This window comes from Vombatus ursinus, unplaced genomic scaffold, assembly GCF_900497805.2.
Source record: "Vombatus ursinus unplaced genomic scaffold, bare-nosed wombat genome assembly UNPS02014770.1, whole genome shotgun sequence".
Classification (NCBI taxonomy): Eukaryota; Metazoa; Chordata; class Mammalia; order Diprotodontia; family Vombatidae; genus Vombatus; species Vombatus ursinus.
In genome coordinates, this window is record NW_020954548.1 from 25,783,789 (window position 1) to 25,806,669 (window position 22,881).

Genomic DNA, 22,881 nt, shown 5'->3' on the forward strand with positions numbered 1-22,881 from the left:
GTGTGTGTGTGTGTGTGTGTGTGTGTGTGTGTGTGTGTGTGTGTGTGTGTGTGTGTGTTTGTGTGTGTGTGAGAGAGAGAGAAGAAAGAGAGGGGGGAGAAAGAGAGAATGAGAGAGAGAATTTATTAAGTGCTTTCTATATAGAAACAATTGTTAAAAAACATTAGGGGTATAAATTCAAGCAAGCAAGACAGTCCCTGCCCTCCAAGAGTTTACATTCTGAGGGAAGGGAAGACAATAAACAAAGGAGAGCATAAAGTGAGAAAGGGGAAGGGAGGAAGGTTGAACAATGCATAGGTGCCGAGAAGTGCAGTGAAGACCTGATTAACTAGGTAAAATCTCACCTATCAGACCCAGGGACAGAGTCCAAGGTTGTGAAGAGAAGATGAGGGTGGCCAGGGTACATGCATCATGGTGAGGTGAACCGATGTTGGAGTCAGAGGACATAGATTAGATAGATACCTAGCCTTGACACTTACTAACTGTATAAACTTTGAAAGGTCACTCAATCTGAACTTCAGTTTCTCTTATCTATAAAATGGGAGCAATGATACATTCCTCATAAGGTCATTGAAAGAATTATGCTTTGTAAACCTAAATCGCTACAGAAATGTGAGCTATTCTTAGGGACCCGGAGAAGGACAAGACCATGATTTTACTGATATAGGGAAATCCCAGTTGAAGTAACTTTCTCCATGTTGAACTACATTATTTGTTTTCCTGTTTCCCTCACTGCCCCCAGCACAGCGCTTTGTTAGTAAACACTCAATAAATATTTGTTAATTGATTCCAAAGGCCAAGATCCAAAATGAGGAAAGAAGAGGAATTTTTCAAACCCTGCAGAGTCTGGTTAGATCACGCCCTTGGCCATAAACAAATCCAGACAAACAGTCCCAAGCCTCATTCACACCCTTTCCCCAAGGCGGGTATCTTACTTGTAAAAGCCTAATTGAAAAGAGTTTATGTTCAGGGTGTCCATGATTGGCTGCGGCCACTCTCCCCCCTTCTTTAGGAAAAAAACTGAGTAAGATACTCTTTTTTTTTTTTTTTCAAAAGAATTACCTCATATTTGCACTGTGCCTTTAGCTCTTCCCTGATATTACCCTAGTTTGGTTTTTTTTTGACAATCACGTGAAACAGAAACAGTATTTTTAGCCTCCTTCTCTAGACAAGAAAATGGAGAAATAGGTGAAATGTCTTGCTAACAGTCCTAAAGCTCCTCAGTATCTATCTCTTCCAAAAGATGGGCTTTCTTTCTCAGCCCCACTAAAGCAAAGGGTTCCAGGTGATTTTAATGAAAGCCCAACACCACCTCCTCCATGAAGCATTTCCTTATCACCCCCCTCCCCCAGTCTCCTCTGAGATATCACATTATTGAGGCAGCTTTGCATCGTGGATAGAAAGCTGGGCTTGGTAGCTGGGAAGATCCAAGATGAAACGCTACCTCAGACACTTAACTACCTGTATGACCCTGGACAAGTCACGTAACCTGTTTGCCTCAGTTTCTTCAAATGTAAAATGGAGATAACAATAGCATCTATCTCCCAGGTTTATAGTGAGGATTAAATAAATTACATATACCTAGAATGCTTCACAAAACTTAAACATTGGTTATTATTAGAGTCCTTTGATTTATAGCTCAAATATTATTCACAGCAGCAGTCAGTGGTAGCAAGTAGAAACCACTAGTTCTCATTAATCAGGGACAGCTGAACAAAATGTAGTAGTGGAATGTAATGGAATATTGTTACTATGATGGGTAGGAAGAAACCAGAGGAACACGGGAAGACTTACATAAAGGGAAAAAAAGCAAAGAATATAATGACTCCAATATTATAGATGAAAACACCAAAAAACAGCTGAACTTATTGAAATGATCAGCTTTTGTTCCAGACAGCAAAGGATATAACATATCCCTCCTCTCAGAAAAAGCTCATAGGGTCCTGGAGGTATAGTTGAAAGGGAACTCACAGACCATTAAGTCTAATCCCCTCATTTTACAAAAGACAGAACCCAGGCCAGAGAGGTTAAGTGACTTACTTTGGGTCACACAGCAACCAAGTTTTGGGAGACAGGATTTGAACTCGGTTCTTCTTGACTCTTAGCCTAGACTCTATCTGCTGTTACTTTTGGTTGCTTTTTGGGTTAATTATGCTTAAGTGGTTTTTGTTTTCTGGTTCCAAGGGAGGGCTGGGGAAAGTGGGTTAAAAAAAAAAGGCATCAATTTTTTTAAATGGGGGAGAGATAGAAAAGAGCAACCTACATCCTGACAACTGCAGGTATCCTTAGCAGCTTCCCTGAAATCCACAGTCAAGAGCTGAGTACCATCAGTCTGTGTCCTTCTTCCTATCCTCTCCCACAACAGTGTCTGGGAGGAGATCTGAGCCAGGAGAGCGAAGCTCTCTTTATGGAAATCAGCCCTCTGGGAAGCCCGGGGTCAGTCAACAAGGAGAAACATGATCAGACCACGAGATCTACCAGCCGCCCTCATCAGCCTCCACCCTAGCTTGTTTATCCGTCATGCACCAGACCAGAAAGACTTTGTCCCAATGCTGCTGGTGCAATTCCACAGAACAAAAACAAAATCTCCCATTCTGTCTTTCTCTCTGTTTCTTTCTGTCTGTCTCTCTCTCCCTTTCTCTCCTACATCAGACAGTCAGGAGAGAGAAACCCTGAATATGAGGTAACTATGCTACCCTGGCCCTGCCTTTAACAGCAAACCAACATCTGTCCTCTCTGGGCCCAAGACAGTTCTTTTTGGTGAAGCTCCCAAGAGGGGCAAAAGTTGAGAGAGAACAGAAAATTCAGTGTTGAAAAACAGAAAAGCAGCAACAGGTTAATTTCTGCCAAAAACAACCCTCGTGTGGAGAAAACATGCTGCCAAGCACAGACCTAAATTTAAACCAGCCCTGCAGATAACCAGCCAAAAAGCTGACCAACTAAACACCTGGTCCCTCTCTCCCAGCTCAACTAACAGAGCAAAGCTAAATGAAAATGAATATTTTTTTCTTGGAGAGACTTGTTAAACTGAAAGTGGAATATCCAGATGGTGGCTGGCTACAACTGGCTCTAATGTCTGGGCGAGGATTTTAAACAGGACTTGGCCCCTGCAGGTGGCTCCTGAGCTCACATTTCTGAGGGGTCTGAGAACAGCTTTAAAAGATAGGCGAGTCCCCCATCTGCCTAAGATGGTTTAAATGTGGTACTACCCATGTAACTAACTGCCTGGTATCACCTGCCTAGCTCTCAGAAATCTACATACCTAAAAGCTAATAGCCCACGAGGCGAGCAATAACAGAAGTATCAATTTAAAGGCATTACAGTAATTGAATCACGGGAGTTAGATTAGGAAGGGGGATCAGATCAGCAGGTCTAGCCTCCCTCATTTTACAGAAGAGGAAACCAAGTCACAGATAGGGGAAAATGACACCCAAGAACACACAGGGAATAAAACAGGAGAGTCAGAATTCAAACACAGGGCTTCTGACTCCAAATTCTTTCACTTCGTCATAAATGAGGCCACTAAGGAACTTTCCAGTTGCCCTACAGACCAGCCACACCCATCTCATTCAACAGACATTCATTAATCACCTACTGTGTGCAAAGAAAGACCTGTGCAAGGCCCTTCTGCAAAGATGCAAAGTTTACAAAAGACAGTCCAGATTCTCATGGAACGCAGAGACAAATAGAAGGCCAAGAAACAAACACAGATAACTAGAGTACATACTAAGACCTGAAAAGGACATTAGATGGGTGCAGAGATAAAATGGTGCATGACTTCTGAGGGCAAGGTTGTTATTGATTAGAGTTAGGGGCATTCGGGGTAGATTTTAAAGGATGGTCCAAGAATTCAAACACCCGAGGACTCCAAAGAACTTCCCCCTCCTTTTCCTGAAATGAGGTCCTTAACACCATCACTAAGTGATGAGGACAAGGGCATCCAAGTGTTTTTTTTTTTTTTCAATACTGGGTCACATAATCAGAAATCCCTGGGCATGGGCAATTGTTTACAATTGCAGTTCTTAACTATTCTGAGCTTACCTGCTATCATGACACCTGGTGGCAGTCAGTGACATGATGGGAGCACTGGGAAGGAGTTGAGGCCCCCTCCCCTGTAAGTGGCCAGTCGCGTCACGGATGCTAGCTAATTAGGTACAAATATATTTTGCTAAAAATCTCAGTCAGGCCATACCCTACAGTTAACTGGCCAGCACATGGATGCCTGGGAATTTAAGGGGGAGAAAAAAAGGTTCTGCAAATGATCTTTGGCTAACACAAATTAAAAAATCCCATTATAACAAAAGCTCAAAGGACCTTCAAAAGATTTTGCCAAAGTTGTGGTATATGAATGCGATGGAATACTATTGTGCTATAAGAAATGATGAACAGGCTGACTTCAGAAAAACCTGGAAAGACTTGTATCGTCTGATGCCGAGTGAAGTGAGCAGAACCAAGAGAATGTTGTACACAATAATAGACACGTTGTGTGATGACTAATATTGACAATCTTAACCCTTCCTGGCAATACAAGGATCTAAGACATCTCCAGAGGCCTTGTGATGGAAAATGCTATCTACACCCAAAGAAAGAACTATGGAAGCCGAATTGTTATTTTTTTTCTCTTCTGTTGAGTTTTGTTTCCTCTTTCTGATGGTTCCTCCTATTGGTTTTAATTTCTACTTACAACATCAGTAATGTGAAAATGTTTAATATGAATATAAATGTATAGCCTATATCAGATTATGCACCGTCTTGGGGAGGGTGGTGAGGAGGAAGGGGGAGAAAAATTTTAAACTCAAAAGCATATGGAAGTGATTATTGATAAATCAAAATAAATTAATTTAAAAAAAAATTTTGCCAAGATGAGATTCTGTAATAAGGAAGACAATACATGCTAGTTCTGGCCTACTTAAGCATATAAAGGAATGACTCCCTAGTCTTTTTGTACTAAAATCAAAGGAGAAAATCTGAACCCCAATGGGCAGAGAGGGAGAGATCCTGAGTCCCTTTAACCTTGCTCATTTTTCTCCTCTCAGTTAGTAGGTTATTTTGTATATAGTTTATCTAGTGTTTAGGGACTTCAAGGGAAGAAAAAGGCGTGAATGCTAGACTAGATGGATACTTGAGACAAGAGGGTCAAATAACTGTCAGTACATCAACAGGTCAGCTCAGTTCTTTCTCCTCTGCCTACTGATGATCTCCAAAGTAAATAAATAAATAAATGAAAAATAAATTAAAATCAGGCATTTTTCTTAACAATGAAATGGTTTATAAGAATGAAGAACCAGTACTTGTTACAAAAGATCTTATACAGAATTGGTCAATATTAGAATTAAAAAGCCACAAGCTAGAATATAGGAATAGTCTGGCCACACACAGCACCTTTTTCTATAGGAGAGACCTAACCTGCCCAGTGAAGGCTGGTAATCACTCTTTGGAAAATATGACTCACAACCACACAGGGAGAGGCCAGGGCCAGAACAGCATTTAGAGAGGGAAGTAACCTTACAGAATACCTAGTCCAATCCCCTCATATTAGAGAACAGGAAACCAAGGACCTCTTGGACCCCTTCCTAGAGCCTGAAAAATAACCTGCTTCAAGCCAGTCAGCTAATAAGTAACCGAGCTGAGATGAGAAACTGGGTCCTCTGATTACAAATCCAGTACTTTCTCCTCCTATACTGCTCTCCATACTGCTTCCCTTCTCTAGGGCCCTAAACTTACAGTTCTGCTATGTACAGAACCAAGATGAAAGGCCATAGAAGGAATTTGGGTCAACTGCCCATGATAGCCATGTGTCAAAAGAAGAACTGAGAACTCAAATAATCTTTTAAGTATGTTCCCAGCTCTAAAATTCCACCACCCTAACCTGTCTACATAGTTACTCTGTTTAACATATTTGGTGGAAAAATCAAATTGAACAGAATCTCAATCTCTCACCCATAGGGGCATCTGGATCCAAGATATGCAGAAACTTTGGACTATAACGGAATGGTAAAATGTATCCAGTAGGAGGCAGTATAGTAGAAAAAACACTGGTCTTAGACTCCAGAGACTTGGGTTTATAACTCAGATCATAGGATTTAAGGCAGAAAGGGGCCCTGGCAATTAAAATCAACAATTTAACTTTACAGATGATGACACTGAGACCCACAGAAGTCAAAGGACTAGCCCTGGATCAAAAAGGGAGTAAGCAGAATTAAAATTCAAACCCGAGCTCTCTAAATCAACATTTCTTCTACATCGTGCTACCTCTTTGTAATACTTCTTAACTAGTTGTCTAAATAAGTGGTCACTTCAACTCTCTGGGCCTCAGTTTCCTTACCTGCAAATTGGAGATAACAATATTTGCCCTACCTCCCCTGTAGGTTTGTTATGAAAGGAGAGTACTCTATAAACATGAGGTGCCACTATTATTGTTACCAGATCAAAAGGATACGCCATTCCTCGGATACGTTTGATTTTGCCAGGGTCTGTGAGCTGAATGGGTTTCAACAGCTTCCTCACAGGACAAGAGAAGAAGACTTCCCCTCCCCCTCCTGGGGGCATTCCTCTTCGGACAATCTGAATGCAATGTAGTAGGAAGAAGAGGAAAAATAAGGAAATACATTAATAGGAGAAAGGGGGGGAGGACTTTTTGGGGGGGGGCGCTTTTTTTTTTTTGGGCGAGGCAATCAGGGTTAAGTGACTTGCCCAGGGTCACACAGCCAGTAAGTGTCAAGTGTCTGAGGCCAGAGGAGAAAGACTTTTTAATCTTAAAGAAAGAGAAGATGGGAAGGGGGACGGGGGAAGGATGATAGGACTGGACTTGGTCTGCTTGGCCCCAGGGGGCAGAAGTAGGAACAAGGAGTAGAAGTTACAGAGAAGCAAACAGGCTCAATGTAAAGATAATCAGAGTGAGATCCAAAGGTACAATGGTGAGCTGTCTCCCCTTTAGTAGAGATTGTCAAGCAAAGGCCGGGTGAAGATCTGTTAAGTCCACGTAGGAAGGGATTCAACTCAGATACGTCTGGATGCTATGGCCTCTGAGGACCCTTCCAAATGACATTCTGGGAGAGTCAATCTCGGGACCGGACCACAGAAGGACAGGGACAAACAGCAGCCAACCGAGGGCAGATAACATAAGAAAAGTACGTAGGCTGGAGACCATGTCATGAGATTCATTTAACAAACTGGGGACATCTAACCTTGGAAAGACTTAAGCAGGGGGATGGGAACCAGGGAAGCTGTATTCAGATACCTGAAGAGGAGAAGGCTAGAGCCAGCCAAGTCTTTCTTTCCCTCCAAGCTGTTTTCCTGGCCCTCCTGAATCTTCCTATAATGTCCCTTTCATCTCTTCCCCTCATCCTTCCTTTCAGCTCTCTCTTAGGTATATTCCTCCACAGGCTATTTAGAGGAAGGAAGCATCTTTTCCTACCCCTTGTAGTTATATTCCCTTCCATCAGTATAGTACCTGGCATACAGTAAGTACATAATAAATACCTGTTGACTTGGCAGTCATATGGAGGAGAAACTAAAAGTATTTATGCTTGACCATAGAGCAGTCAGGTAGAAGATGCACAGAGACAGAATGATGCTAATGATAAAGGAAAACCTCCCATCAAGTAGAGCTGTTCGAAAGTAGTCTATACTGCCTCAAGAGGCACTGGGTTCCCCATCATTGGGGCTGTTTCCAAACAGAGGCTGGATGACAAGCTGAAAGAAAGGGAAGTAATGAAGTTTGACGTGCCTTCCAACTCTGAAATTCCCTGATCTATCATTATTATTACCTTAAAAAGTCAAGGGATCTTTCCCCTAAATTTTATTTTTAAGAAAACATAATAGCTTACTTCATTATCCCAAATAAATTGATCATAAGAGGGGAAAACCCACTTGAATCAAGAATGAAGGGAAACTGATTAAGACATCATGACTGATCGAAATAGGACAATACATTCAAGAAACGTTCCCTGAGTAGATGAAGACAAATTTAACAAGGAAGGAGGACCCAGAGCTCACAGTTTCTTACCTTAAGCTCGAAAGATTCACCATCAATTCCAAATTGTTTCAATAAAGGGAGGGCTGTTGCCTTCAGAACATCTACCTGTAAAGGGATTTTTAAGAGAATGTTCCATTAGGAAAAGGAGATAAGGAAGAATGAAACATGATCTAATAAATATGCTTGAACAAAAAATAGGCAGTTTCTCATTGCTTACTATGTGCTAGGTACTGTGCTGAGGGCTGGGAATAGATATGAAGACAGGCAGACAGACACACAAACACATAGAAACAGCATGGTGTAAATGATGGAGAGCCAGCCTCAAAAGCCAAGGAGACTTGGGTTGAAGTCTTGCCTCTGCCATTTATTAGCTCTGTAACCATTTAACCTCCATCTTGGTAGGACTCCCCAGAGTCTGGTCCACTGGCATAGCCTCCTAGTACCTAAGATCACATCAAGGTCACCAAGAGTTCTCAGAGTAAGGTTAAGTTCCAAGAGGATGGGAACCAAGCCTTACCGAGATTTTATTATTCCCCCTGGTGCCTTATCCAGTAAGCTGTATATGCTGGCTGAATAAACAATTCAAATTTCTATAGAGGTTCAAGATTTGAAAAGCCCACTCTTCACAGCAGTACCTCTAAAAGTTCCAAGTCCATATTGAGCAGCTGGGGAAACTGAGTCTCAGAGAAGTGAAGTAACTTGCCTTTAATCACTCTGCTAAATCGGTTAAATGAGAAGGAATAAATAAAGAGCAATTCACATAATGCCAAGAGATCCTGAGTAAGGTCCCACATGTGTGTGGTGAACCCCCATGGAGGATTTATGGGAAGACATGAACAAGAGACACACAGGATGGACAGGCTTCCTGGAGGAGGTGATTTCTGAGTGGAGTTTTAGAGGACAGACAGGAGCTTAGCAGGTAAAAAACTAACTTAGCAGGAATCTAATCTAGCCTCAGGGCAGCTAGGTGGTACAGTGGCTACAGTGCTGGACCTAGAGTCAGGAAGACCTGAGTTCAAATCTGGCCTCAGACACTTACTAGCTGTGTGACCCTGAACAAGTCACTTAATCCTGTTTACCTCAGTTTCCTCATGTGTAAAATGAGCTGGAGAAGGAAACGGCAAACCTCTCCAGTATCTTTGCCAAGAAAACCCCATGGACAGTATGGTCCACAGGGTCACGAAGAGTCAGATACGAGTGAAGAGCAATGACACTATCTTCATACAACCTCCCACTTTACAGATAACAAGACAGAGAAGTCCAGGATCTGAACTCATGTCCTCTGATTCCAATTCCAGTGTTCTTTCCAGCGAACCACACACTGCCTCATCTCGTGTACCCAAGAAAGTCAAAGTAAAATAATACTAAATAATTTCAAGAGGGAGAGAATGCTAATAACTAGCACTAGGGAGAGGCTACAAATAGGAGGGGGCACCTGAAGGAAGCTAAGGATTCTACGAGGCAGAGAAGAGGAAGGAGTGTATGCTAGGTAAGGCATGCCAGGGACAGCTCATGCAAAGGCACGGTGATGGGAAAGGGGATGCCAAGTATAGGGAACGGTTGGACCTGAGTTTAAATCCTGCTTCTGGCACTCAGTAGCTCTATGACACTGGACAAGTCACTCAAACTCTACACCCCTCAGACAATTCCCAAGAATTGACTATAGAGTCACAGACAAGGCAATCTGTGTCAGTGGAAGGAATTACAGAATTCCATACTGAGAAAAACTATAAATTCTTTCAGTGTTTGCATAGCCATCTCCAGTCAACCTGATCTATATCTCACCACTGGACCCAGATGGCTCCGGAGAAGAAAGTGAGGCTGGTGACTTTGCACAGCCCTCCCTCACTTAAATCCAATTCACTTGCATGTCATGGCATTGCCTCCCTGATGTCTTGGTGCTCTTCGAGAACAAAGGACAAACAGTGACAACGTTAATAAGGTTAAACCAAAAAAAATTTTATCTGAGGAAAACAAAAAAAAAAAATTTCAAAGGTGGTACAAATGGAGTAATTTTGTTACTCCCTTGTCAAATGTCCTATTCACTTAAAAAAAGCCCTCTAGCAGAAGTTCACAACTTCAAATTCTTTCTATCCTGAAATGTTTTTGGCTACTGATGACTGTTAAATTCATAAGAATGAATAATTTTTAAAAGATATCTAACTCCAAAAACTATCAGCACACAAGTGTTTCCAAATCTCAGAAACTCCTTTCCACTTAAAAAAATATATATATACATATATAATATGTTTTGCTTCTCCGGGACACTTTGGGAAATTTCCATGGGATGGGAATAAGAAAGGTCTGTCCATGTCTGAGTATGGGACAGGCAGTACTAGACAGTGACTGGCAGCCCAGCACAGGCTCTAGTCTCCTCTCCTCCTCCTCCTCTGCCCAGTGATCAATGAGGGCAACTTAGAACACTTAGGAAGAACACAGCATTTTAAAGATGGAGAGGGGCCTTAAGAGCTATCTATTCTAGCCTTCTCATTTTACCGATAAGAAACCTGAGATCAAGCCAAGAGAGAAGTGACTCACCCAAAGTCACACAGGCAGTAAGGGACCACACCAGGATTTGACCTCACTTCCTATTTTCCAATCCAGCTCTTTCCTCTACTTCCCAGCTGTCCACCTGCATTGAAGGTCTATAGCAACCACAACAAGTTACCAAAATGACTGGTTTTCCTGTCCAGGTTCACCGAGCTATGCAGAACAAAATGGCCTCAAAGGAAAACAAAATATACTCTGTTTCCTAGGAAATTTACCTTCCATGGGTACCTTCCTTTAATTCTAATTTTTTTCCTTTCATCCTGTATAAATATATACACATGAAAAATAAATATATACATATAAAATGTATTTTATATAAAACATTTATATAACTGTATATGTATTAAATACATGTATATAAATATATATACTTATACACATACATATATACATTTACATGTATTGTGTGTGTGCATATGTATGAAAACAAGTTTGCTTTTGTATATGTTTGTTTGTTTTCTCCCCCCTTTAGATTGAAAGCCCTTTGAGGGCAAGGACTGTCTTTTACCATTCTGTATCCCCAACAACTTAGTACAATGCCTGGCACATAGTCGGCAATTAATAAATGTTTATTGACTGGTTGACTGATTGAAAAAGAAAACAACTGCATATGATTAAGCTCTTGATACTCACTGAAGGGTCGACCTGGTCATTGGTTATGCCTCGGAGAACTACTCTTAAAGGGTGCTTCATGAAGGGGGCCAGGCAAAGAAGACTCTCCAGGTAGTACCCAATGCTCCGATGGGCGCTGCAGTCGTGTTCCACTGACCCACCATACAGGAGCCCAGGCTGATAATACAAGGTAGTTCCTTAAACCAAGGGAGAGAGGGAGAAATGGTGAGTCAGTTCAAACATCAGTCTCAGGTCACTGAGGAAAGGAAGAGTAATAATAACTCGCACTGATAACATGCTTGTCGGCTTAAAAAGTGCTTTCCTCATGATGACGACAAAGGGAGGTAAATCCAGGGAGAAGCCTGACTATAAGAAAATGATGACACAGCAAGGGAATGCTTTGGAGTCAAAGGAGTTGGGTTCGAATGCCAGCTTTGTTACTTAGTCCCTGTGTGGCCTTGGGCATGTGGCTAAATGTCTCTGGGCCTTAGGTTCTTCATGTGAAGAGTAAGGAGACTGGACTACATGATCTCTAAAGGCCCTTCTGGCTCTAAACCTATGATTTCAATGAATAATACATGTTGTCTCCCCCTATTACAACATAAGTTCCTTAACCGCAAGGACTCTCTTGCCTTTCTACTTGTAACCTCAGTACTTTGCACACAGTAAGAGTTTAATATAATTTATTATGTTCATATGTTACATGTAATATATTAATATAATTTAATAATAAGTGCTTTTTAAATTAAGTAATTTATTTCACAATAGCAAATCACATCAATACAGTAATTTAGGGTTACAGTTTCCTCAGCTGTAAAACCAGATTTAAAAAGTTAAAAAAAAAAAACAAAACAAAACACCGTGAAATAGGTGGCACACCATTATTAACCCCACTTTACAGAACAGGACAGCGCGTCTCAGAGAGGTGAAGTGACTTCTCATTATAGAAGCGTCAGGGCTCGTTTAGGATAAACATTTCACTTAAGAGTCGGAATAGCTGTGTTTGGGTCCTCCTTTTTCATATGTTAACTGTGACCCTGGGCAAGTCTGAAAAATGAAAATAATACTTTAACACTCCCTACCTCATAGAGAGCTGGCAAGAACAGTACTTCATAAACCCCATTTTACAGATGAAGAAACTGAGGCATAGACCCCATAGCTAGTGTCAGAACTAGGCCCCTTGATTTCAAGCCCAGGGCTCTTTCCAGTCTACAGCTCATTCCAAAAACTGACTCACTACTATCAAGCTCTGAGGGTCACAAGCAGCCCTCACTGAAATTTAATACCCAGTACCAACACTCAACTTCTCTTCAAGCCACCTGCATCCCTGAAGTCACACAAGGGTACAAGACAGATAGCAGATGAGGTTCCCTCTTCCCCACCTGGCACACACACTCTCACACTGTGTGACTGTTGTTCTCTCCCAGCTAGCGGCCTTCTTAAACCCCCAACCACTTAGCTGGCAAGCTTGTCATAGAAAACAGGTAGTCACAAAGACACAATTGCATAAGCCATTTGTACCACAGAGAGATAAACAAAAAGGAAGGATTCAATGAGAAAGAATTCTCCTTTACTGAGGTCCGTGATAGTGGCCAGGGGAGGCCAAATAGAGATAAGGCAGAGAAATATTACTAGGAAGGGGGTTGTCAAACTAGTTGATCAGTAGGCAGTATGATATAGTAGGAGAAACACTGGCTCCAGAGTCAAGAAAAACAAATTTCAAATCCCACCTCCAATACAGACTACCTGTACCCCCTGGGTCAAGTCACTTCCCTTCCTGGGCCTCAGTTCCTTCGTCTGTACAATGGCATGATCAGACTAGATGGCCGCTGAGAACCTTCCAGCTCTAATGTGATGACCCTATGATTCTAAGGTCCCTTTCAACTCTAACCCTATAACCCTGAGGTCCTGTCCTCAAGGAGCTTCCAGTCTAACTGGAGAAAAAAAGTCACAGAGACATCAAAACAGAGTAGGTGATAATTAAGAAGAGTGTTAAGTGCTTTAGGAGTTCATAAAGTGAAATTTTTTGAAGGTATGAAATTTGTTACAAGGGTTTTATTGGGTAGATTTGGGAGAAAAAAGGGGGCTGCTAAAAAGGTTGATAAGAAAGAAAAGTTGGTCACGGAAGCATTGTTTTTTAAATGCAGAGAAAAGAACAAAAGAAAACATAGAGAAGCAAGGCATCCATGAGTTATATGTTGAATTTATTATATACCGAAGAGGAAATGCAAACAGTATCTAATTTGTTGTTCAGCTGTTTCAGACTCTTCTGACCCCATTTGGAGTCTTCTTGGCAAAAGATACTGGAATGGTTTGTCATTTCCTTCTTTAGCTTGTTTTACAGATGAGGAAACTGAGGCAAACAGGGTTAAGTGATTCGTCCAGGGTCACACAACTAGTAAGTGTCTAAGGCCATATTTGAACTCAGGAAGAGGAGTCTTCCTGACTTCAGGCCTGGCACTCTACCTACTGTGCCACCTATCTGCCCCTGGTTGTAACAGAGATTTGCTCTTACATGTATCTTTTCATGCTCTAATTTTGTATATGGAAATGCTAATTTTATTTGTTTTTCATTTGTTATTTGAATTATTAAATTCAAATTGTATCCTGAATTGTTAAATACAGAATAAATCATAATAATAAAAAAGGAGGAGAGAGGGAAAGGAGTTCGTAAGAGGACACAACCACTGCCCAATGTCCTGAGGGTACATGTCATAGAAAGGGTGGGATCTGAGCTAGGTCTTAAAGCATGGGCAATTTCTCTCTACTGAATCTCAAAGCTAGAAAGGACCTTCAGCAATCATGTGATCTTCATCTGTAAAAATGAATGACCTCCAAGCTCTCTCTGGCTCCCTTGATTCTGTCAGCCTTGAGTGGAAGAGGACATTCCGGGAAAGGAGACTAAAATATGCAAGTCTGGTTCAGAGGTCAAGGAATGGATCAATGTGACCAAAGTTGTTTGTATAGTGAAGTAAGAAGAAATACAATTAGAAAGAACCAGATTGTGGACAGCCTCAAACTTCAGGCTAAGAAAACTAGATATTATCCCCAAAGCAAGGGGGATGTACCATGATCTTGAGCCAACCTGTGACATGATTTAAAAACCACGTGAAATGAATCATTTGCCACTGGAGACTACTGTAAACACGCAAGAATGAGGGATCTAGGATCTATCCATCTATGCAGTAGGAATGGAAGGAAGGAACTGAGTTGAGAGATATTACAAAGGAAGCAACTCTAGGATTTCATTATATATCAGGGATTAGAAGGTAGAGGTGGGACAGGAGGGAAGAGACTGATTCTAGGCCTTTGAGAGAATGCCAACATCACTGACAAAAATAGATAAATTAGGAGCAGCTAGGTGGCGCAGTGGATAGAGCACTGGCCCTGGAGTCAGGAGGACCTGAGTTCAAATCCAGCCTCAGACACATAACACTCACTAGCTGTGTGACCCTGGGCAAGTCACTTAACCCCAATCACCTCACCAAAAAAAAAAAAAAAAAAAAAAGATGAAGAAGGGAGGGCATTAAGTTCTGTTTTAGAAATGCTGAAATTGAAGTGATAATGGGACATTCAGTGGAAATGTCAAGAAGACAATTAAAGATATAGAATTTAATTAAAAATATAGACTTTAAGAGTCCCAATACAATGTTAAGTTCCAGAGGACAGAGACTGTATTTTTGTTGCTGTTGTTGTCCTTGAATCCCCAGCACTTAGTAAATATAGTAGACTTAATAAATGCCTATTGAGTTGAGTTGAGAGAGAAATCAGGGATGGAGCTTCAGTGTAAAGAGGAGATAGGAAAAAGAAGGAAAAAGGAAGGCTAAGAACCAAGCCTTAGGAAATACCAGGTAAGAGCATGGAGAAAGGAGTAAGCTAGGGGACAGGAGAAACAATCAAGGAGGTAGAGAATATAATATCAGGGAAGCAACTGGAAAAGTTTCTACCTAGTCCAACTGGTTCCTGTTTCATTGACCAAACATTGATCGAGCACCTATCACGCTGGGCACTATGCTAAGTCCAGAGAAAGAAAGCCACAAAGTTAACAGACCTTGGCCTCAAGAAGCTTATATTAACTTCAGAGCATTCTGCACAGTTGGCCGATCTCTGCTTCAAGATTTCCACTAATGGGGATCCCACTATGTCCTAGGGTAATTAAACAGATATTGCCATCACTTCAACTTTTAGGAAGCTTTTCCTTACTAAATCAGCCCCTCTCTAACTTGTACCACTGTTCCTAGTTCTGCCCTCTGGGATAAAGAAGAACAAATTTAATCCCATATGGAGTCAAGACCCAGTTTAAGAAGCGCTGAAGGGGCAGCGAGTGGAAAAAGCTTAAGAAGCCCTGTTCTATATGACAGTACTTCAAATTTAAAGAAGGAAGGTGTGTTTAACAGTGTCAAATACTGTTGAAATACTAAGAAAAATCCCGTGTGTGTGTTGAATCAACTACACACTGTTTCAACAAAGGCATGGGACCTCTGGAACCCCCAGGCCCCTTCTGACCCTCAGCTTAATTTCATTCTAGCCCCGATGGATCTAGCCCACATCGGGAAATGAAACACATAGAAAAGCTTTTAGGAGCAATATCCAAAACCGTCACCAGATGGCCTCTTCCCACTACAAAATGAGATGCTGATATCACTAGCTACCTATTTTTTCAGAGAGACCAGGTTAAGTTTCACTCTTGAAAAATAAGGGAAAAAAAGGACTCAAAAATAAATACATAAATAAATAAATGAACAAGTAAAAGGAAAGGACTTCAAGAATGCTCATGCTTCCAAATTTTAGGCAAGAATCAAAATTTTTTGTTATTTATTTCTCTAATAAAATATTTATTTTTCAAATAAAATTAGGCAATATTTAAGCATTCAAAAAAAGAGTAAGCACTGTACATACCCTTTGATCCAGCAATACCACTACTAAATCTGTATCCCAGAGAGATCATAAAAAAAGGAAAAGGCCCCATATGCACAAAAATATTTATAGCAGCTCTTTTTGTGGTGGCCAAGAATTGGGAATTAAGGGAATGCCCATTAATTGGGGAATGACTGAACAAGCTGCAGAATATGAATGCAATGGAATACTACTGTGCTATAAGAAATGAGGAGCAGGCAGATTTCAGAAAACCTGGAAAGACTTGTATGAACTGATGCTGAGTAAAGTGAGCAGAACCAGGAGAACATTGTACACGGTAACAGCAAAATTATATGATGACTAACTTTGACACTCATCTCTTCTTAGCAATGTAAGATCTAAGACAATTCTAAAAAAGACTCATGATGGAAAATGCTATTCACATCCAGAAAAAGAACTATGGAATCTGAATGCAGATCGAAGCATACTATTTTTACCTTTTTTTTTGTTTTTTGTTTCTTGTGGTTTTTCCCTTATGTTCTGATTCTTCTTTCACAACATTACTAATGTAGAAATATGTTTCAGATGATAGTACATGTATAACCTATATCAGATTGCTTGATGTTCTGGGGAGAGGGGAGAGGAGGCAGAAAATTTTGGAACTCAAAATCTTAGAAAAATGAATGTTGGACACTATCTTTACCTGTAATTGAAAAAAATAAAATACTATTAAGTGGGGGGGGGTAGGGGGAGAAAAAAAGAAAAGAAAAAGAACAAGCAACTTCTCCTTTCTCACAGAACAAAAGTATCCATTTTGGTGAGAAGGTCAAGGTGTCAATTTGATTAATTATAGATTTATACAAACATTTTAGGAAAGACACTGATAAACAGGAGAGAACCCAGGAGAATAAACAAGGATGATGATCAGCTGGAGAACTAAACCGATTTTATTTAATTTGGGCAGCTAGGTGGTCTAATGGACAGAGTATCAGATTTGGAGTCAGTAGGACTTAAGTTTGAATATTACTACAGACACTAGCTTAGCTGTTTGACCCTGGGCTAAGTCAATTCTCAGCCTCAGTTTCCTCATCTGTAAAAAGAGGATAATAATAACACCTATCTCACAGGGTGGTTGTAAGGAGTGTGTGTGTGTGTGTATAGAAAAACAGCATATAGAGTATTTTGCAAATCTTAAAGCACTACAGATACAAACCACAGGCAGAAAACTGGGGAAGGGAAGGAAGAGAGGAAAAGTTGTTAATTAAATCTGTCAAAGTATGTGTACAGATCTCATTCTGCTTAGCCTCATGACTGAACTAGGAGCAACAAGTAGAAATTTCAGAGACAGAATTCAGTTCAATGTAAGAAAAAAAATTCCTAATAATTAGAGAAGGGCAGCTAGGTGGGTGCCGCACCTGAAGTCAGGAAGACTCATCTTCCTGAGTTCAAATCTGGCCTCAGACACTTACTAGCTGTGTGACCCTGGGTGAGTCACTTAACCCTGTTTGCCTCAGTTTCCTCATCTGTAAAATGACCTGGAGAAGAAAATGGCAAACCACTCCAGTTTATTTGCCAAGAAAACCCCAAATGGGGTCACGAAAGGTCAGCCACAATTGACCAACATCAACAAAGCCTTTAAGTATGGGCCTAGTGATGGACTCTGTATAGTCATCCAAGGACCAGTCTGGTTAAATTCAGAAGGATTCCTCACTAGATTGGCCCCAGAGAGACAAGGTTTTCGGCCACTGGAACTCTTGAGGACCATCTACTTAGTCACAGAAGTTCATAACCAGATTACAGAGGGGCGAAGTTTTTTGTTTTGTTTTATTTTTGCCATAGCAACTCACAAAGACTAGAGTATATCAGGGTTTGTTTTGAGAGAAAGAGTGGTATACCAGATGAGGTGCTGGATTACCCACACTAATAAAATCATGTACCCTTTAAATACTGAAAGGGGGGAAGGTGAGGAAACTAGCATTTACTAAGCACCTACTACGTGCCAGGCACTGTGCTGAGTACTAGAGAGACAGAGATTTAATACACACACACACCCTCTTTTGCCCCCAAAGTCCTTGGCACTGTCAAATGCTTCAACATCAGAAAATTATGTGATTTTATCTGTGGAAATGACACCAAAGAAGAGGCATAACCATCTGTTTTGCTACTGCACCCTATGGACCATGGGACCTTTCTATTTGACTCAAAGCTGAAACCTGCAAATGTGCTGTTTCCTTTATCAGAAGGTGAGCTCTTTGAGAGCAGAGGCTGTGTTACTTTTCTGTCTCTCCAACTTGCTTAACAGAGTACTTTGTACATAGTGCTAAATAAACACTTTTTTCATTCATTCATTCAACTCCATTTACTCGTTCATATATACATTGCTCAGGTGCTAACACTTACATAAAGCCTTTTCATATCCTCTAAGCTGTCTCTATTAGCGCATTTTAATTCTGAAAATTGTGTTCTATAACACTATATATACTCTCTATTTTTTTGTGTACATGTTGATAGCTCCCAGTAGAATGTAAGCTTCCTGAGGACAGGAACTGTGCTTTTTTTTTTTTTTTGGTCTGCATCCCGAGCGCCTAACACACAGTGGATGCTTCAGACATTTGCCTGATAGGACTAAGTTATACAAAGGTATATAGTTCAACTAGATCATATGAATTAATGCTTCCATTTTTGGAAGAAGGATGCTCATAAAAAAAAAAAAATGAACGGCCTATTCTTAACCAAATCAATACCTCCTTACTTTAAGCAAAAGACTTGAGAAGAAAAGAAAATGTGCAGAGTTTCCTAACTATACTGAATCACCAATGGAATCAGCAAAGGGCATAGAAGTTACTTATGTGGGCTAAAAGCCTGTTAAAACAAGGCAGGGCAGAATGAAGATCCTGAGTGCATGTAAATTGACGAGTCTCTAACCATGTCGCAACCCTTAAAATATGAGTTTATTTTCTTAAGAGTAGTTGAAGAGCCAGAAAATTCAGTTTTCCTTATTTGTGGGTCTATGTGTAGACGGGAGGGACTTATTCTTGATATGGGATTTTCACATAGCTTAGCTTCTTCTAGGAAGGTTCAGGCCACTTACTCTAATCTGGGCCTTTGAGGAAAATATTTGGACAATTGGTCCTCAGATGAGAGAGGATCACTACAGCAGATTACTTGCGGGAGAGCAATCGACACCTGAGGATGATAGCATAGAAGAGGGGAGCACCAACTTACCTGTTTGATTTATTTCAATTCGAGAGCCATTGGTTATTTTATCTAAAAGCCGTACAAAACTGGCTTCAAAATCTACAGGAAAAAAAGACAAAAAAAAGAAATAAATCTATTTATTCAATGAACATTAATTTAACATTAACATTAAATTTAGTCCTTGAACATTTGTTAAAAAACCTACTATGTGCCAAGCACCATGCTAGGCTCTAAGATTAGATACACAAAGGCAGCTGATAGAATGCTGGACCTGGAGTCAGAAAAATGTGAATTCAAATCTGACCCCTGGGCACATCATTTAACCTGTTTGCCTCAGTTTCTTCATCTATAAGATAATAATAGCACCTACCTTCCAGGGTTGTTGTGAGGATCAAAAGAGATACTTGGAAAGCACTTAGCAAGCACAGTGCCTGGGACATAGTGGGAGCTATATAAATGCTTATTCCCTTCCCTCCCCCCAAACATTAAATTAATTAATTAATAATAACTCTGTGACTTTGGGCAAGCCAGTCATCTCTACAACGGACAGCACTGGACCATAGGACCTCCACAATCCCTTTTAACATGTGATGAGTGACAGTCTCCTAGGATGATCAGCATTTTTGGAAACTGAATTTCTGATCCAAGCTCTGCAAGCCTGGGAAAAAATGCTGCTTATCTTCACTAAACCTCAGCCTGCCTCAAAAGGGAGCCATACAGAACAATTTAGGTGCCTAAAAGCACTTAGAAGATGGAAAACGATAGCGAGGATATAAATGCACGCTCTCATTAGAAACATTTAGTAAGCAATTAGGTTACTTCCAAACCCTGAGACTCCCTGATTTCCTAAGTAAGGAAGACTCTGCACTGACTTGCCTAAGATGTTTACCACTGGCTCTGTCTCAAGTGATTGACTCTCACCTCTTAACTAGGTTGGCTCCCTAACTGAGGTCATAAAACCATGGGGAAACTGAGGTTCAGGAAAATAAAGGAGTTTGCCCAAAGTCATGAAGGTAGCAAGTATCAGCAGATTGGGAATTATGACAGGGTATTAACTTTTCTAATTTTTTAAAAAATGGACAAAAATCTATCATCTTTTCCCCTACCCCCTCTTTGGGAAAGAAAGAAAAAGCAAAAGGAAACAAAAACCCTTGTACCAACTAAGTACAAAGCAGCTAGATGGCTTAGTGGTTAGAATGTTGGGCCTAGAGTCAGGAAGACCTGAGCTCAAATCTGGCCCCCAATACTTATTTGCTGTGGGACCGTGGACAGGTCACTTAACCCTGTTTGCCTCAGTTCTTCATCTGTAAAATGAGCTGGAGAAGGAAATGGTAAATCACTCCAGTACTTTGCTAAGAAATCCCCAAATGGGGTCAGGAAGAGTCAGACACGACTGAAATAACTGCACACAGCACAATGCTGGCTATATAAATGCTTATTCCCTTCCCCTACCAAATATACATAGTCAAGCAAAGTAAATTCCCTCACTGGCCAAGTCCAAAAAATAAATCTCCTTCTGCACTGTGAGATCATCACTCTTCGTTTGGCTTGTAAAGCCCTTCACAACCTGGCCCCTTTCTAACTTTCCAGTCTTCTAACACTTTACTCTCCTCCATCTACATTATGATGCAGTGACAATGAGGGACCTTCTTGTTGTTCCTTATACACAAGACTCAGTTTTCCAATTCCATGCCTTTTCACTAACCCATTCTCTCTCTGTTTGAAATGTTCTCCCACTGTTTCCTGGCATCCATGGGGATTCATTCCAGGCTCAGCTCAAACCCTCCCCTGTTCTGCCCCTCTCCCCGGTGCCTTCCCTCTGAGATTACCTATATATTTCTTGTATGTACCCAGCTGTTTGCACATTGAAATGTGAGCTCCTTGAAAACAGGGTTTGTTTTTGCCTTGCTTTGTACCCACCCCGAGTTTAGCACAATCCCTGGCACACTTAAATGGTTGCTGAACTGATCTGACTTCATCAAGAGGAGGACAGCATGCTTCCTCATAGGAACTCATTTGCCTCATCAGAGTTCTTAAGTTTTTCAAAGTTGTTGGTCTTTGCAGTGTTGCTGCTGCTGTATAAACTGTTCTGATTCTGCTCACTTCCCTGTGTCAGTTCATGAGTCTTCCCAGGTTTCTCTAAAACCATCCCCTTCCACCATTTCTTACAGCCATAATATTCCATTCCATTCACAGACCATACCCCCAACTAATCATCACAAAAGTTACTGATTTCCTCACCCAAAGTCCTCCTTCAAGGCCTCTTCACATTGGGAAAATACTAATGTTTCCCCAAAGATGACGCCAGCAGAGCATGAGCTCAGGCAAGATCTTTTCTTAAATTGAAAAGGCTTTGAGTAGGACATCCATGGTGACCGACAGTGTGTCTTTTGCTAAGCAAGTTTAGGTAAATTGAGAGAAGCTCATCTGCTAATCAGGCTGGCCACAGACAGGAGGAATTTTCTTGACTGCCAATTCACTTAATCAATTTCCTCATCGGTCAAATGAGAGGTCAGGCTAGATGGCCTCTAAATCCCCAAAGACCCTTTGAGGTTTAAATATATGACCCTATGAACTCTCAGAAACCAGCCTCTTAGTGAAATACTGGAAAGAGTGCCCATAGAGAGGAGAATGGCTAAACAAGTCATGGTACATGAATGTAATGGAATTATCACTGGGCTGTAAGAAATGATGAATGAACACAGAACCATGGGAAGAGCTATAGGAATTGATATAAAGTGAAGTAAGCAGAATCAGGAAAGCCACTTACTATGACTATAGGACAAAGAGAAAGGGTTACAACAAAATATTATAATGCTGCATATTATAATGACCAAGGCTGGCCCAAGAAAAGAGATATGAAACCACCTCCCCCTGCCCGAATTCTCTAGAGATGTGGGGAATGATGGGTGTGGAACACTGCAGATTGTTGAGACTTTTTTTCCAATGTTTTGGATAGTTTTACTGACATCCCCACCCCACCCCCCCACTGCCCATTTTAAATTCATTCTTTTGAGGGATAACTTTTGGGGAAAGGGAGGGTGGAGGAACACAATAAATGGAGGTAATGTGAAAACAAAAGGCTTCAATGGAATTTTTTAGAAAGACCATCTAAAACCACAAAGGGGTTGTGATCTGCATGGGTGGAGGGATCTCCCAAAGTTATAAAGCTAGAGATCCCCGATGGATTAATTTCAGCAGCACCTCATTGCCCCATCTCAATGGAACATGTGACAAAAGAGAAAACAATGGAGATGACAATGGAGAAAAAGATGAGCTAAATTCCTAGCTTCTCATTCTCCAATTTCCAGAAAAAAAGGGAGACCGAGTCAGGGTTCACCCAACAAATCTAGCCTGAGAATCAATCTCTCCCTGTCTATAGCAGAAGTCCTCTCCACTCCACCCTCCAAATGACTCTGGGGGACAGAGTGAGGCTGATGACTTTGCACAGCCCTGCCTAACTTAAATTCAATTTACTTCCAAGTCAAGACATCACCCTCCTGAGGTCATTGGTCTTCTTAGAGAAAGGAGAAGGAACAACTCTTCCATGAAGCAATTCATGGCATTGAGCTGTTTCTAATTTTATGGCAGTCTCACAAGTTCTTAGTGCTGGAAGGGCCCTTTAGGGTTATCTCATCTAACTACCTCATCTGATAAGGAGAAGCCAGATTAAAAAAAAAAAAAAA

General features: G+C 40.9%; 1 protein-coding gene across 1 annotated transcript in view; it reads right to left on the reverse strand.

Annotated features, from left to right (window-relative positions):
- The window catches only part of RCL1 (RNA terminal phosphate cyclase like 1), a 55,020-nt gene that overhangs the window by 24,881 nt on the left and 7,258 nt on the right, over positions 1-22,881 (reverse strand). Inside the window, exons 2-5 of the mRNA XM_027863074.1 lie at positions 19,223-19,294; positions 11,162-11,337; positions 8,009-8,083; positions 6,440-6,564 (exon numbers count right to left, since the gene is read on the reverse strand). Coding sequence (XP_027718875.1) covers positions 6,440-6,564; positions 8,009-8,083; positions 11,162-11,337; positions 19,223-19,294 — 448 coding nt within the window. The remainder of the gene's footprint in view (positions 1-6,439; positions 6,565-8,008; positions 8,084-11,161; positions 11,338-19,222; positions 19,295-22,881) is intronic.